This window comes from Thamnophis elegans, chromosome 1 (genome assembly GCF_009769535.1).
Source record: "Thamnophis elegans isolate rThaEle1 chromosome 1, rThaEle1.pri, whole genome shotgun sequence".
NCBI lineage: Eukaryota > Metazoa > Chordata > Lepidosauria > Squamata > Colubridae > Thamnophis > Thamnophis elegans.
Genome location: NC_045541.1, coordinates 46,444,798 through 46,459,171, shown reverse-complemented (window position 1 = coordinate 46,459,171; position 14,374 = coordinate 46,444,798). Strand labels below are relative to the sequence as shown.

Here is a 14,374-nt window from a genome sequence, read left to right as displayed (position 1 = left end):
GGTGTCTCCAGGAAAGAAGTATATTAAGGATATAGAACAAAGAAAAAAACAAGGAAGCACGTTAATTTATTTTTAGATATCTGCTTCATTTTATAACCCAATCTGGCATTTTTTCATAATTATTGAAAATAAGTGTGGGGGGGGGGACACTGGTGAGACACAGCAGGGGTTTTAAAGAAGCTCAACAGTTTCACAGCAATTTTGGGCTCGGGGCAGAAAACCTCCTCTTCTGAATTATGAATATCCCCTCCATTGCTTTGGGAGAAGAGAGGAAGAATATTAGCTGGACTTCACTTATGCCTAGCATTCAAAGTGCTTAAGAAATTTCTGGGAGCAAATACAGTACTCTAAATTTGCTCCTGAAGGAATTTGTAGCAGGATTCTTCTAGGTCCTTATTCTTAAAATAGAGATCTCTTTTTTTGTGTGCCCAAGTGATATGATAAGGATATCTTGTGAACATATACATTTGATATTAATGAAGAAGAGCTTTGATAGTGGAAGGTTTTTTAAAAGAATACAAAGAAAATTGTACTATAATGGGAGTACAATCAGTACAGCAATCGTACCTATTTCATTTTGGTTTGAAGCCATTTATTAATATTTAATTTTTAAGATATAAGGCCATACTTCCTAACAACTCTTGGCAGTGTTATAGTCTGGTTCACAGACACAGTTTCATGAAAAACGGGGCTGTAATTCTTTTCAGATTTAACAGATACATTTTAAATACCGTAGTAATTTTATACTTTGACAATGCTAAAAACCAGCGCAATTGGAATTACTTCTTTAGAAATAAGAACTCCAAAATATTTTCATAGTATTGGCTGGATTAGAATACTACCAAAACTAAAACTGCACTGATACTCCCAACAACTTAATTAATCCTGTCTTATCTTTCAAGACAGATTTGCTTTTTATTGATTTGAATATCGATGAAAAAATAGAAATAAGGTGTTTTATTTGTTATGTGAAGACAGAAAGCAAAATGCAATCCAAATCTATTTCTTACTAAAAAAAAAATTAAAAATCCTTGCTGTTTCATCAGAGAAACATAATTTTCGTTTCCTACGAACTATTACATTTAAAGTTTAAGTCCATTTTGGAATAAATCTGTACATATTCTTACCAGTAAAACCAGTAAAATTTACCTCCAGCGCTGGAATCATTAAGATTATTTTTGGGGGCAACACTAGCAAGTAAAAATTCTGTAGACCCAAATTTTCATTAGCTTTGTCTGTATTGGGCTTTATAGATGGGTCCTTTGAATACCACTTTACACTTTAGTTGCCACCAACATCTCAACCTGATATTTCATTGAATAGATATTTGTTGTAATTGTTGATAGTAATAAAGACTGTTGCCATCCTGCTTTATTCCCATTTGCATGGCTCGAAGGCAAAATCCAGGCAGTGGTCATTAGTTCCTCCCTCATTGTGTGGCATTTGGAGTAATTGGGAATCTAACCTGGAGAAGCTGCAATGGGGTTTGGGGAAGTAAGTTGTAGTTCAGGCTGGGAGTTACATGGATAACTTTAGATAACAATCTGCCTATATAAATGTGAATGCTATTATTCTGTCTCTAGGTAAAATCCATTTCTCATTACTCCTTTCCTAGGTTCAGAGTCTTCTAGTAGTGTAGGGTCATCCACGGGTTCTCTTTCTCACACCCAGCAACCTCTTCCAGTCACAGCTCTCAGCCAGCCTTCTCATGGCACATCTGCCGTCTATCCAACTATCAGCACTAGTAGTTCTCTTTCCTTTGATGGTGGCATAAGTGGGCAAGTGGCGCCTTCTAGCGGTAGCTTCTTTTTGCTTCCCTTGGAAGCGGCAGGCATACCACCTGGAAGTATTCTGATCAACCCTCAAACAGGTTGGTATCCAGTTGTGGGTGTCAGTTTGTCTGTCTTTCTCTCTCCCTTTGTGTCTCTGTCTCAAATAACTAATTTGTCAATAATGTTTTAGAAATGTGTGGTGTTTCCATGAACCGTTTGCCCTTCCCTCTGCTTCCCAATATACTTTCTCTTTTTCTTTTGGAAGATGTATGTATTTTAATCCTCCCCAGAGTAGAAATGCAATGATGTTTTGGAGAGAGAAAAAAAATCTATAAACTGTGTTTTCAGTGGAATTTTTTGTTTTAATTTCTTTTGTACCCAATGTTTAAAATTGCACATTTAGTAGAATTAGAAACTATTATATTTGGCTTACAATTTATATGGCTCTCTTTTCTTCCTGCACTCTTTTCTTTTCTTCTTGTACTTTTTTCTTCTTGTTGTTTACATTATGCTGCAGATTCATCCGCTGAAAGAAGCAATGTGTAAATAAGACAGCTTATAATATAATTGTGCTGCAGACAAATAAATCGACAAAAAAATAATTAATTAAGCAAATCAGATAAGACTTAGACTTATTGGATATTCTCATAACGTATAACCTGTAATATAGTAAAATACTAGCTAATTTATATTCTGCTAGCAAGCTGCCTTTGCTATATTACTACTTTTTTTTTACAATTGTCCTGTAGGTCAGCCATTCATTAATCCAGATGGCACTCCAGTTGTGTATAATCCTCCAATGCCTCAACAACCAATCAGAAACCAAGTGCCTGGACCTCCTCAGCCGCCACCACCTCCCATACCACCTCAGCAACAGCCAGCAACCAATCACATCCTCTCACAGGTGCTAAATTCAAATACAAATGTTTGGTCAGTAACTGATTAAACAAATAGCTGCTTGTTTTTTTTTATCATGTACGGGTTAAGTGTTGGTTTAAAAAGTTACATTTTCTTAAAACCATTGAGTGTGTTTAGGTTATTGTAAGCGCGCCATCTTACATTGTTGTCAACTTCTCCCACTCATAACTGAATCAGTTTGATTGATTTATTCACTGTAATCTGAGCCTTATTTGTACAATTTGTATTGAAGACCTTGTGTTTTTTTAAAAAAATACCTTTATTTTACACAAAATAAATATTCCTACTTTCATTTCCTCTTACTCAGTTGTTAACACTGTATGTTCAACTATTGCTCCTTCAGCCTATCCGACCTCTTCAGCCTTCTTCACAGCCTGTTCAGTTCTCCACAGTCACTTATCCACCCCCGCTCCTGCCAGTCTCATCTACCCAGCAATATACTGTGGTATATTATCTTCTACTCATCTTTTCTCTGCATGACAGATTCTCTGCTAGGCTAGAAGAATATATGAAGTCTGCATGTGAAATGTAAATATTGACTGGCTGTAGCCTCAAAAGGTAATCCCATTATTGGCAGGCGCACCGAGAGAGAGTTGAGAGGAAAGAATAAGACTGGTCTGCCTACTAGTTTACCTGAAATATTAGAAGAAGAAAAAAACAATTCTGGTTCCCTGATATAAAAAATGTGCTTGCTGATAATACCCTTTGCAGCCTGTCAGTATTCAGTACACCTTTGAATTTATTTCATATAAATACCCTTCTTTCTTTTCCCTTCTATATCTTTCTCTTCTAAGGTATCTCATTTTCCATGACAGTGAAAGCTTTCTGTCAGGGCTTTAATGTTTGATGAGGGCCAGAAATTGTGTGGGTTTTTTTTTTTTTAGTTTTGCAGCCTAGCTGCATTCCTCAGATTTATAGACATCTAATCCATGTCTCAAGGTAGGTTCTCCATAAATCAATATCCTTGGTTGCCATTTTTGCTGTTTGCTTGATATTTTAACAGAAGCTTGGTAGGCAAATACAGCTTTTAACTTAAATTGATTTTAATGGCGCTTTAGACAAATTCCCAGTAATGAAGCTATTATTCAAGGCAGGTGTTCCGTTAGCCTTACAGGGCTATGTTTTTCCATACCAGTCACTGGGAAATAGAATAGGAAAGAGTTCTGAACTCTGTATCATGATTATGGTTGTCCAATAAAATCCGGATTGACCTTTGGGGCAAACATAATTTTGTATTGCCATCTTAAGTCTTTGTTCCACTGTAGTACGACTATTTTTAGATTCTTAGCTCTGTAATTCTCTCCTGTGCTCAATAGCAGGGTTGTGTGTTTACTTCCAAGGTAGTTTTTTTGGCAAGATAGCTTAATAGTGCTCCATAATTAAATTCTGTGATTTCTTGCTTTGCCTTGGTGTTAAAAAACTCCTACATTCATTAACTTAAGGATGCCTTTTGTTACTCTTTTACTTATTTCAGCAAGACAACCTAGGACCCCAACTTAGCCATATGAGTCTCTCCCGACAGCCATCTGGAGAAGCTGCTGATCCTCATGCCAACATGTTCCAGTCTACAGTGGTCCTCCCACCACCACAGCAATCTGGTTTTATCATAGCAACAGCACCACCGCCACCACCACCACCACCACCCCCGCCGCCGCCGCTGCCACCTGGCCAACCTACTCCTAACTACAGTGGATCCAGCCACCCTGTTAACCAGCAAGTTCTTCAGCAACAGGGATATATGCAGCAACCAATGCCACAGGTAGCAAGATTTTTCAAATATTGTCAGCATGTTCTATTACATGCTTGTAAAACTCAGTGTAGAACTGGTGTTCCTGAAATTTTGTTTACTTCTAGCACATGTATGGTTTGGATTTTTTGTTTATTGCAACACTCAGACCAGTTTACAATGATTTAAAAATATATGAAATAAAGGATAATTGGATGCACTTGAAATCAAAACCAAATTAAAAACAGTTATGGTTTTTTACCCATGTTACTTAGTAGTAAATAAGTAATTCTTATGGAGCATATCTGTAGCCTGAAAGATACGAAGTGGAAGACTGTTTCTGAAGTATCCAGGACTTGAGTGTCTGGCAAAGTGGGCATCTTCAGAAGACCATATCGTATTGATCTGAGTAGCTGGTCAGGTTTATAATATGAGAGACAGCCTGGCAGAAAATCAGGCCTAAGCCCTTTAGAGTTCTAAGGTCAGGACAGGCTTCTTAACCTGTGCCCAGGAGCAATTAGTAGCCAGGGTATGTATTTTAGTACCAACATCATATGATTCCTGTACCTTGCACTGGTCTGTCCTACTGTATAGAAATCTATAGAAACAATCACAGAATAAATTACTGTAGACAGGCTGTATAACTTTGCTGTCAATATGTATTGCTTCTTCATTTAGTTATAGAAATTTAAAACTAACAAATTAGAACTTGACACACATTCTTCTCTTAAGAGAGCTACATGTTTGTGACAATAATTAAATAATGATTTCATGGCAGATCCATTGTCAGTTTTATGTATTTGCAGTATTTTTTTTTTTAGAAAGAAGTACCTTGTTATTAAAATTATGAGGTTTATTTAAGATTTTTTTGTGTGGCTAGTAATATTTTTAATTTATCTTTTCTACTATAATGCATATGAAGCCAGTTTAATTTTTTTTTCAATTCAATTGTATTTTCAATTTGAAAATGCATTTTCAATTGGTTTTCAATTCAGTTGTATAGAATGTGACGGATGTGTATTTGTGTTTTACTTTTATAGTTATAATGTGCACTGAAGATGGCATTTAATGTCATTGTACGAGGTGCAGTGACAATAAAGTAAACTAAACTAAACATTTTGGGGAGGTGGCTTTTTTAGCTTTTAAAGAGCATCCTTGCCAATTATCTTTTGCTAAGCTTGGGTTTATTCTTTTCCAAGGGGTTTGTGGTTCTTTTGACCTGCCTACATTCAGCACTATAGGAGATGTCTGATTTAGAAACATATGCATGGGTCTCCGTACATAAAGCCAACATTTCTTTTTTTTTTCCCCAGATGCCAGCCTGTTACTGTGCTCCAGGCCAATATCCACACTCCAGTCAACAATATCGGCCAGTTACTTCAGTTCATTACAATACACAGCAAAACCAGCCACTGCCACAACCTGCTCAACAGACAGGTTTGTGATGCTTTCTCCCCTTCTTACTTCTTGTACCTTTGGAGCTTTCAAGTGACTGGGCAAGGCAGAAAGAAATAACGTGAGGTATTTTACAGAGAAAAAAAATAATGTTTGTGTTTTGAAGTGACCAAAATTCTTCCTATTGGTAGGAATGCATATTTTAAATTGGCCGAGTTCAGTCAATCCTAAGAGGCAGAATTCAAAAGGATAATTATTTTCTTAGAAAAACAAACAAACAAAAATCAGAATATCCTTTGATCACCCTTATTTGTAAATAATTTCCAACAAAAGGCCAGAGTGAAATATTTTTTCTTATCAAAGAACTAACATCTTAATTTAGCATTTTGTTCTCTTCATCAATTTTATAAACAAAATTTACCTGATCTTGAATGAATGAGATATACCTTACGTTCTTGATGATGTGTTTTTTGGAGATTTTTTTTTAATTGTTTGTTAGGAGGTTGGTGGCTGGACTTTGTCTTCTCTATAAATCATACAAAGCTAAACATTTTGCTTATTGCCTCTCGTGTGTTTTCTGCTTTTATATGAATCATTAATGCTGTTACAGATGGACTTTTATAGCTAAGGTGGTTTGTATTCCAGCATGATTTAGTTTTTGTATGCCCGAATCTATACTGAGCTGTACATAATAAATGGGGAGGGGGGGGGAATCTGAGTTAATGAAACTCATGATTTCTGGTATAATATTTCTGAAGCTAAATGTTTTGCCTTGCCTCAGAAATTAAGCTTTAAAGAGGCTAGGTGAGCTACAGCTTCTGTTCTTTCCTTATTGTCTTGGATGATGTCAATTGCAATACAGAACATCTGGCATCAGTTTGCCTTTCCCTCTTTTATAAATATTCTTCTGAAGATATTATTAACTCTTCCTATGTTTCTCCTAGACAGATAAATTAGAATATATACTTTATATGCTTTTGCTCAAAGATATGGGTTAAAGCATTAAACTTTTATCCAGAAAGAAATTTTGTTACCTTGATTTATCTCTTTAAATGTGATCAGGTCTTGTACCTGCATTCACCAACATGGACATTTGCTTTTCATTATCGTTAACCAGCAGGATGACTGTTGGAAAACATACCGTAATTGGTTCTTTTACAATTCCACACTAAAACGGAAGAAGGATCCCTTTCTCTTTGCTGAGTCTGTTAAATCATTGCAGCAATTATCTGGACTTGAGACCTGGAAAGCACTGTATAAATTTCAATAAAAATGAATTTTATTAATTTTGTTTTCTCAGAAGAAATGAATCTGAAATAATTCAGCTTGCGTGTTTTAAAACAAATCCATTTTTAGAGCATTTCCATGGTGATAAGATGTTTTAACACATTTATGAAATTATAAAATTAAAACTAAAGTAAAATCATGCCTTTGAAATCTGTCATACATTTCAATAGTAACCCTGACACTAATATCAAGGTAACTAAATGCAGTTGCAGCCATTAATTTACAATGAATGACATAAATTATTTGATTGTCTACATAGCTTGCTTTTGTTTGGTATTGTTGCAGAATTTATCTTCGGAAATGTTTAGCGTGATTACCTCTTTTGTGTGTGTGACAGTGTCTTGTGGTTTCAGGTGCTTTTTGTTTGTTTAATTTGAACAAATTATAGATTTGGGTCTATAGTTTGTATTCTGTCCCCATCAGTCATGAAGTACTTGTAGCTAACAAGAATGTATATATAAAGATATTAAAATTCCTGTATGGTTTCTGATACATTTTTTCATGCAGCCCTGGATGTTGCTCTTGATGAAACACAAATATATAGTAGGTTACCGGACTTAAGTATTTACCACTTGGTTCAATATTCTGTATTGCCTGTTACATGAATCATGCAGATATTACTAATCTGTACCTGCTGACGGGAAGTGTTTTATCCAAGAGGTTGGAATGAGATTGTTTTCAAGAAGCAAATGCTGGAATAATGGCAACATTTGGTGAAAATTTAATTCTTGTATCTTGCGCCTTAAGCACAAATCAGGAACATTCGGGAATTTTATTTGTTATTATTTGTTTGTTTGTTTTTCATATTTCTTAACCACCCATTTCCCTCAGATGTCTATTCAGTTTTCTCAGTTTTCATCTATCTTAATTATGAATCCAGATTATTCCTAGGTAAATATAGATGGAAACTGAGCAAAGGAGATCTGGTTTGAATTGGGTTAAGCATTAGATTTTCAGGGCAGTGGGAAGGGCAGTTCTGAATTATGAAATATACAGAACCAATTGGAAAAGATGCTGATTGAAATATGTAAGTCTGTTAAAAAAATTTAAAAAAAAAAATCACATTAGAACTGTAGGTATTGAACATTTGTTGTAAGAAGGATAAACAAGCGTTACATCACAAGATTGAAAAATGCATTATAATCAGTCCGGTCAGTGATTATAAAAACACCTGTATTTCAAGCACAATTCTATGTTTGTCTCTGCAACAAACAGCCGATGTAGAATAAATTGGTTTTATTGTGAGCTGTTGGATTCGGGGCCGTAACACTGTCTGAGAGGGTTACATATCTCACAGTGAACCGGTCTCTTTTTCAGCTGCTTCCTGGCTTCCTTTGTAAAGGGATTGCAGGTGTATCTGTCTGCAGTTGTGACTTTCTTATCAAGGATTGCATTCTGGTTTTTTTCCCCTTTGAAAAAAATAGACTGATCAGCACCGTCGGTCCTCGGATACTCTGAGAAAGTATCAGGAAAGTAATGTCCAGGGCAGGAATATTTTAGACAACAGTTTGTCTTTATATGGTCTGTTTTATTTGTCCTGCGTTCATTTATTTTTTAGACTCCTGTCACAATTGAGATTTTAATTGCATTAACAGAGGCCGTGCCTCTTTCTAACTAATAAATGTATAATATATGGGTTTGGATACTGGAAAGTTTTATTACTTGAGGAAACTCACAATCCAGAACTACTGTTCACTCTTTGTAATCTCTGAGCATCAGTTTTTAACCATTCTTTAATAGCCTGGCTGCAAAATATAACCATCTGTCTCAGCAGATGCTCTTTCTCTTTCTTTTCCTGCTGAATGCTGTGTTTCTTTCTTGCCACTTGGTATGCTGAGGAGGATGAGTGCAGCTAAAAATAGCAAGGTGCTTTGGAACCCAGGGTGAAATATGTTAGCAGTCAATTTATATTGTCTTAGTTCTTCTCTCAGCATGGAAAATTGATTTTTACTTTACCAGTACAAAAGTGCCAGAAGACTCAAAATAGCTTTCGCAGCTACACTGCAGTCCGTGAGAAACAGAAATAGCACAACTAGCAGAACTCTGCAACTTCGGTGTACGCATCCATTACATGTTATTTGCAATTTGTGCCCAAGAATAATCATGTTTTATTTTGCATAGTCTGTTGCAGAGGTCCCTAACCCCCAGTCTGGGACCGGCAGCGGTCCACAGCATGCCAGCAACCAGTCCGTGCAAACAAGCGTAACCCCATCTACAGAATGCAGGCAGCACACAAAACCATGCCCCCTCTGATCCGGGAGAAAAACTTTTCTCCATGGAACCTGCCCCTGGTGCTCAAAAAGTTGGGGGCCACTGGTGCATTAAATTGCCAAGTGCATTCCAATATGTAGTTTATTTAAAAAGAGAGACAGGAAAAATCTGATTTTAAGAAGTGGATGACCTTTATTGATTACAAAAATCTTATGCAAGATTATACTGGCTTTAGTAACTGGAATAGGACACCATCAGGAAGAACACAGCTGCAGGCTATACTGGGAAGTGAAAAAGTTGCTTGTAAAACAAGATACAACATTGATGTTATCCATTCAGTTGTATCCTACTCTTGGCATAGGGTTTGGCTTTTTTAACTTCTTTATGTTTTTAGTATGTTTGCTATATTTATACTCATGATTGTAAGCCACTCAGAGTTACCTTGTGGTAAAATGACCAATCAACACATTGAATAAACAAACAAATAAATTTTGTGGGATACATACAACATTTACAGAATTAATTGATCTCCATTGTTCATAGCAAATATTCTTCTCACATAAAAAGTGCCCTTTTATTTATAGAAACACAAGGAGGGAGGAAGGAGAGGTGTGAAAAGAAGAGATAATTTGATAGAAGAGGAATTAGGGATTATAAAAAAGGCTAAGTACCCTAGGTCAGTCCCAGTCCCTTATTCTGGAGCTAAAAGTTGCTGATTAAAAACCTTTCAAAACATTATTCTTGTGTTGAACATTTCTGGTGATGAGAATGAAAACTAAGACACCAGCTCTGTTCTCTTCCATTACCATCTTTGTTCCTTTTGGCAAAATGAAAGTAAATGTTGGGTAGTAGATTTTTTAAAAAAAAGGGAAACATCCCCCCTCCCCAAAAAGCTTAACCTAATGTCAACATGTCTTTATTCTCCCTCTCCTTGGCTTTTGCACCCTTTCTAATCCCTTTATTACAATTAGGATTGTTATTAACTTTGACTGACTGCCAGAAAATTCAAGAGAAGGGAAGGAATGCTCTTTCTCTTCACAAGAGAGTTTTATGGTTTCAACCTATACTTGGTTTAATCTTCATAATATATTATGTTTTGTTCCTTTACATGAACTGTAATAGGTTGGTTGGTTGACTAGCAAGTGATCTGTGCATAATTTTCTAGTTGTTGTATGGAAAAAGTGAAGCCTTTTTTTCTAAAAAAAAATTCCACCCAATAATAAAACAATGGTCTTCCAACTTAGCAGCTGTATTTTGTTTTCCTTTGACTTGGATGAAGAACTCATTCTCAGTATAAAACAGGTTCTTGAGTTTGTTCATCTTCTCGTCGTCTTAAGTTGTTATATGTCAACCTTGGCAGCTTTCTGATGTGTGGATTTCTACTCCCAGAATTCCCCAGCCTGCTAAGCTATCTGAAAGCTGCCAAGATTAAGAAACACTGGTTAAACAATTCAGAAAATCAAATCTGTTCAGTTCTGCCTCAAGAAATGTGACATAAATGTGATTGTTTCTTAAACTGGAGACTGCCTTTTAAATAATGTCAGTGAGAATTTGAAGATTTTCAGATTTGTTGAAGAGGCTTCCCACTACAATTCTGAAAAACAATTAGAAGAAGGTGGGGTGAGCCTAAACTGTAAAATGTATTCATACTTCTTGTATGTTTAGGGCCATTTCTAGTCATAGAAAAATGATTTATCTGTAATCAAAAACATAAATGCACATATGCACAAACACTGTTATATTGTGCCATGAGTCAGAATTAACAACTTATGGTTTAATGAAGCTAAAGTTGATAGTTATTTCTATTTATCAGACATAATTAGAACATAAAGTTGCATGTTGACTGCTGTTCAACAAATAAGTTTAGTTTTGATCCAGCTGTCTGTATGAAAATAAAATACAAATGCATTTAGCTGAGAAATGTTGTGGTTATTATTTGTTGGAAATTTTGGCAGCCCTTTACACTCTGGTTTGACCACCTGCTTTTTGTTAGCAGTTGCTGCCACAATCTGTCTTCCAGAGATCTTCACATGGCATCTTCTCCCCTGGCTCTAGCGTGTGAGATAGGACTGTCACAACCAGTGCTGCCTTACTGTCAATTAAGAGATACACATTTCTAAAAAGGAAATAAGCTTTATATTTGATCTCATATTTATGTACTTTATAGGAATACAGTATAACTAGTGAGTACAGGTCATCCTCACTAGAGATAATCTCATCTGAAAGAAGCAAAATGAAAGTTTAATATTAATTAATAGATAAATAGATAGATAAATCTATAAATAGATAGAAGATAGTTACCTTGAACAGGGTTGCCAACCTAAAAGAAAATCCACAAGACAGTACAAATGAGTAGACTAAAAAATGAAATATAGGAAGAGATGTTCCAAGCAAACTCCAAGATGGCACTAGTTATCTTAAATGGGGAAAAATAACTTTAATAAAATAGAGTTAAATTCAATTTATTTCTTCACAAAACAGGATTCTACAGATAAAATGTAACACAATGTTCCTAGCTAAATTTTGTTATCTGTTTTCTAGAGATAGCTGTGGCTACATGATGTATAGCATCTTTCTATCATGAAATGTTGTTTATATGTCTGCATCAGGCTGGTAGGCAGATTAGCTGGTTATGAATGTGACCTTGTAAATTGTCATTCACAATGAATCACAGCTAGGATTTTGATCATTATCACACAAATATTACTGAGTCATATATTATCTCTGTTATTGTATGTGGCTTTTTTTGAAGTACCATGGAATACAAAACTGTTGTAGTCATTATATTTAAGGAATATTTGGTCATATTTTTTTATGTTACTCTGTCAATCCTTGTCTTAAATATTTGTATATTTGCAGGTTACCAAGTTATGCCTAACCAGCAGCAAAACTACCAGGGTTTAGTTGGTGTCCAGCAGTCGCAAAACCAAAATCTAGTTGGAGGCCAACCCAACAACATTGGAAATCATATTCAAGGAGTACTTGTTCCATATCCTCCTCTGCCATCTTATCAAGTAAGCTGTGATATCATTAAAATATAAGTAGTTTAGCCAAATACAGTACTCAGAACCTTTTTGCCTTTTTTCATTCTGAAATTGAAAGAGATTATTCTATCCAGATTTGTGGCTGTCCATGTGCAATCTGTAGTGGGTCGTCATAGCTGCTGGATTCTTATACTTTTGTGGATAGTAGACTTTAGTACTCTTTGGTTGCCTTGTATACTTCTTTTGCATGAATAATCTGCCATTGTGTATGTTTCTTCTTACTATTGGTGATCCTGGCATACTCTAATTCTTAGGTCTCCATGGCTCCAGTTTCCCAAGGACTGTCCCAACAAACATATCAGCAGCCAGTGGTTATTCCCAGTCAGTCAAACCAAGGACTCCCCACATCAGGAATGCCTGTTTACTATAGTGTCATTCCATCTGGACAACAGAATAATTTAAGGTGAGTGTGATTTTAGATTAGATCTTAGTGATAGGTTGCTTTTTAGTAAAAGATTGTAGTCAAAGAATCCACAAGGAAAAACAGAATCAATAACCCATTTGAGTTTAATTTGAGTAACGTGGCATGATTTAATCCTGGGGTTTTTTAATGCATGTGTAGACTAAATCATCGTTTCATGTCAATGTTTCTTCAGAAAAGATATCTTTAGGAAAAAGAACATAAGTTTTAATGCCTGCTTAATTTTTAGAAATATAGAATGGGATGGAGTGGCTTTTTAGTTTTCAGAAACATTTTCTCCCTATATAAATGTTTAAACATAGAGGAAGCTCTTTTGGATGTTAAATTCCATATTTTGCATCTGATTTGAGTTCTCATGCTTCATGTAATACTATTGATCCATTCCAGCAATTTGTGTTGTGCTTCTTCCTTCCCTTCTGGAATAAGCAACTATGAACCCGTTCTTCCCTTCCCTGTATAAGGCATGCATGGAAGCTGAAAGCGATATCACCCAAAGAAATAAAAACATGTTGAGATTTTTGTAAAAATTATCAGCAGAACAAGGGCATTAAGCCACCTCTATTTTGTTTTGTAAAATCCTTGGATTCCTTCCGGTGATACCGCTGTCAGCTTCCAATGCACTCCTAAGTGGATGCATGGACATACCGTGTTTTTCCAAAAACATCTTGAAAAGAAGCTCTATCACGTCATATGATCAAATTAAGCCCCACTCACAAAATTAATCCTAATTAAGACTCTGTCCAATCCGGGGTGTAGGGAGTGGGGCAAGGTATACAGGTAAAAAATAAGTTAGGGTGGGGATGGGGTGGTGGTGGAGTTGCTCTACTTACCAGGCCTCGCACACCCTGACACCTTCCTGGCCTTCTTCTGCATCCGCTTCTGCCACTCACACACATCAACCTGGCCTCTGTTTTTCCTTCAGATGCCTGCCGAAAGGCATCTGATAACAAAATTCTGGATCGATCCAGAGTTCTGTTATCGGCTACAGATGCCTTCCGGCAGGCATCTAAAAACAAAACGGAGACCAGGGTGATGCGTGCGAGTGGCAAGCGGAGGCAGAAGAAGTGGGCTCTTGCTTGGCGGGGCTGTCGGTGCCACCACCACGAGGTGAGTCAATAATTAGAACTAGCCTAGCCATTTTTTCGGGGGTCAAAAGAAAATAAGATCCGCCATTCTTTTTGGAGAAACACGCTATTTATTTTTAAAAGTTCACCTTCTCCACAGTATAAAGACCTTGACTGCTGCTCTTCTTTATATATAATAAATGAGGTTCTGCCCTATTTCTCACTGGATGCCCAAAATAACCCCAGGTAATCCCTTAAGTACTGTTGAAGAAAAATGAACTGGTGAACTGCACTACCAAGCAGGTAAATGCACTCTTTCAAAAAATATTGGGGGGGGGGGGGGAGAGATACTACAGAAGAATCACAGACTAGTTAAATCAGCTAATGTCAGGGAGTAGGAGTGAGTGACAGCTGTCTATGATATTTTGCATATTGCTATGACATAGTGCTTCTCTAAAACCAAAGAAAACCACATTGGAAATTTATAAAGCTATACAGAAGAAAGAAATGTGGACTATGATGCAAATAATGAGCTA

General features: G+C 36.2%; 1 protein-coding gene across 10 annotated transcripts in view; it reads left to right on the top strand.

Annotated features, from left to right (window-relative positions):
- Positions 1 to 14,374, top strand: part of R3HDM1 (R3H domain containing 1) — a 91,373-nt gene that overhangs the window by 61,375 nt on the left and 15,624 nt on the right. For 6 of the 10 annotated variants that reach the window (XM_032215354.1, XM_032215346.1, XM_032215340.1 and 3 more), the window contains 7 exons: positions 1,616 to 1,870; positions 2,522 to 2,676; positions 3,034 to 3,135; positions 4,165 to 4,449; positions 5,730 to 5,853; positions 12,169 to 12,323; positions 12,608 to 12,756. In XM_032215354.1, the coding sequence (XP_032071245.1) occupies positions 1,616 to 1,870; positions 2,522 to 2,676; positions 3,034 to 3,135; positions 4,165 to 4,449; positions 5,730 to 5,853; positions 12,169 to 12,323; positions 12,608 to 12,756 (1,225 nt within the window). The remainder of the gene's footprint in view (positions 1 to 1,615; positions 1,871 to 2,521; positions 2,677 to 3,033; positions 3,136 to 4,164; positions 4,450 to 5,729; positions 5,854 to 12,168; positions 12,324 to 12,607; positions 12,757 to 14,374) is intronic. The other 4 variants (XM_032215397.1, XM_032215388.1, XM_032215379.1 and 1 more) reach the window with 3 other exon arrangements.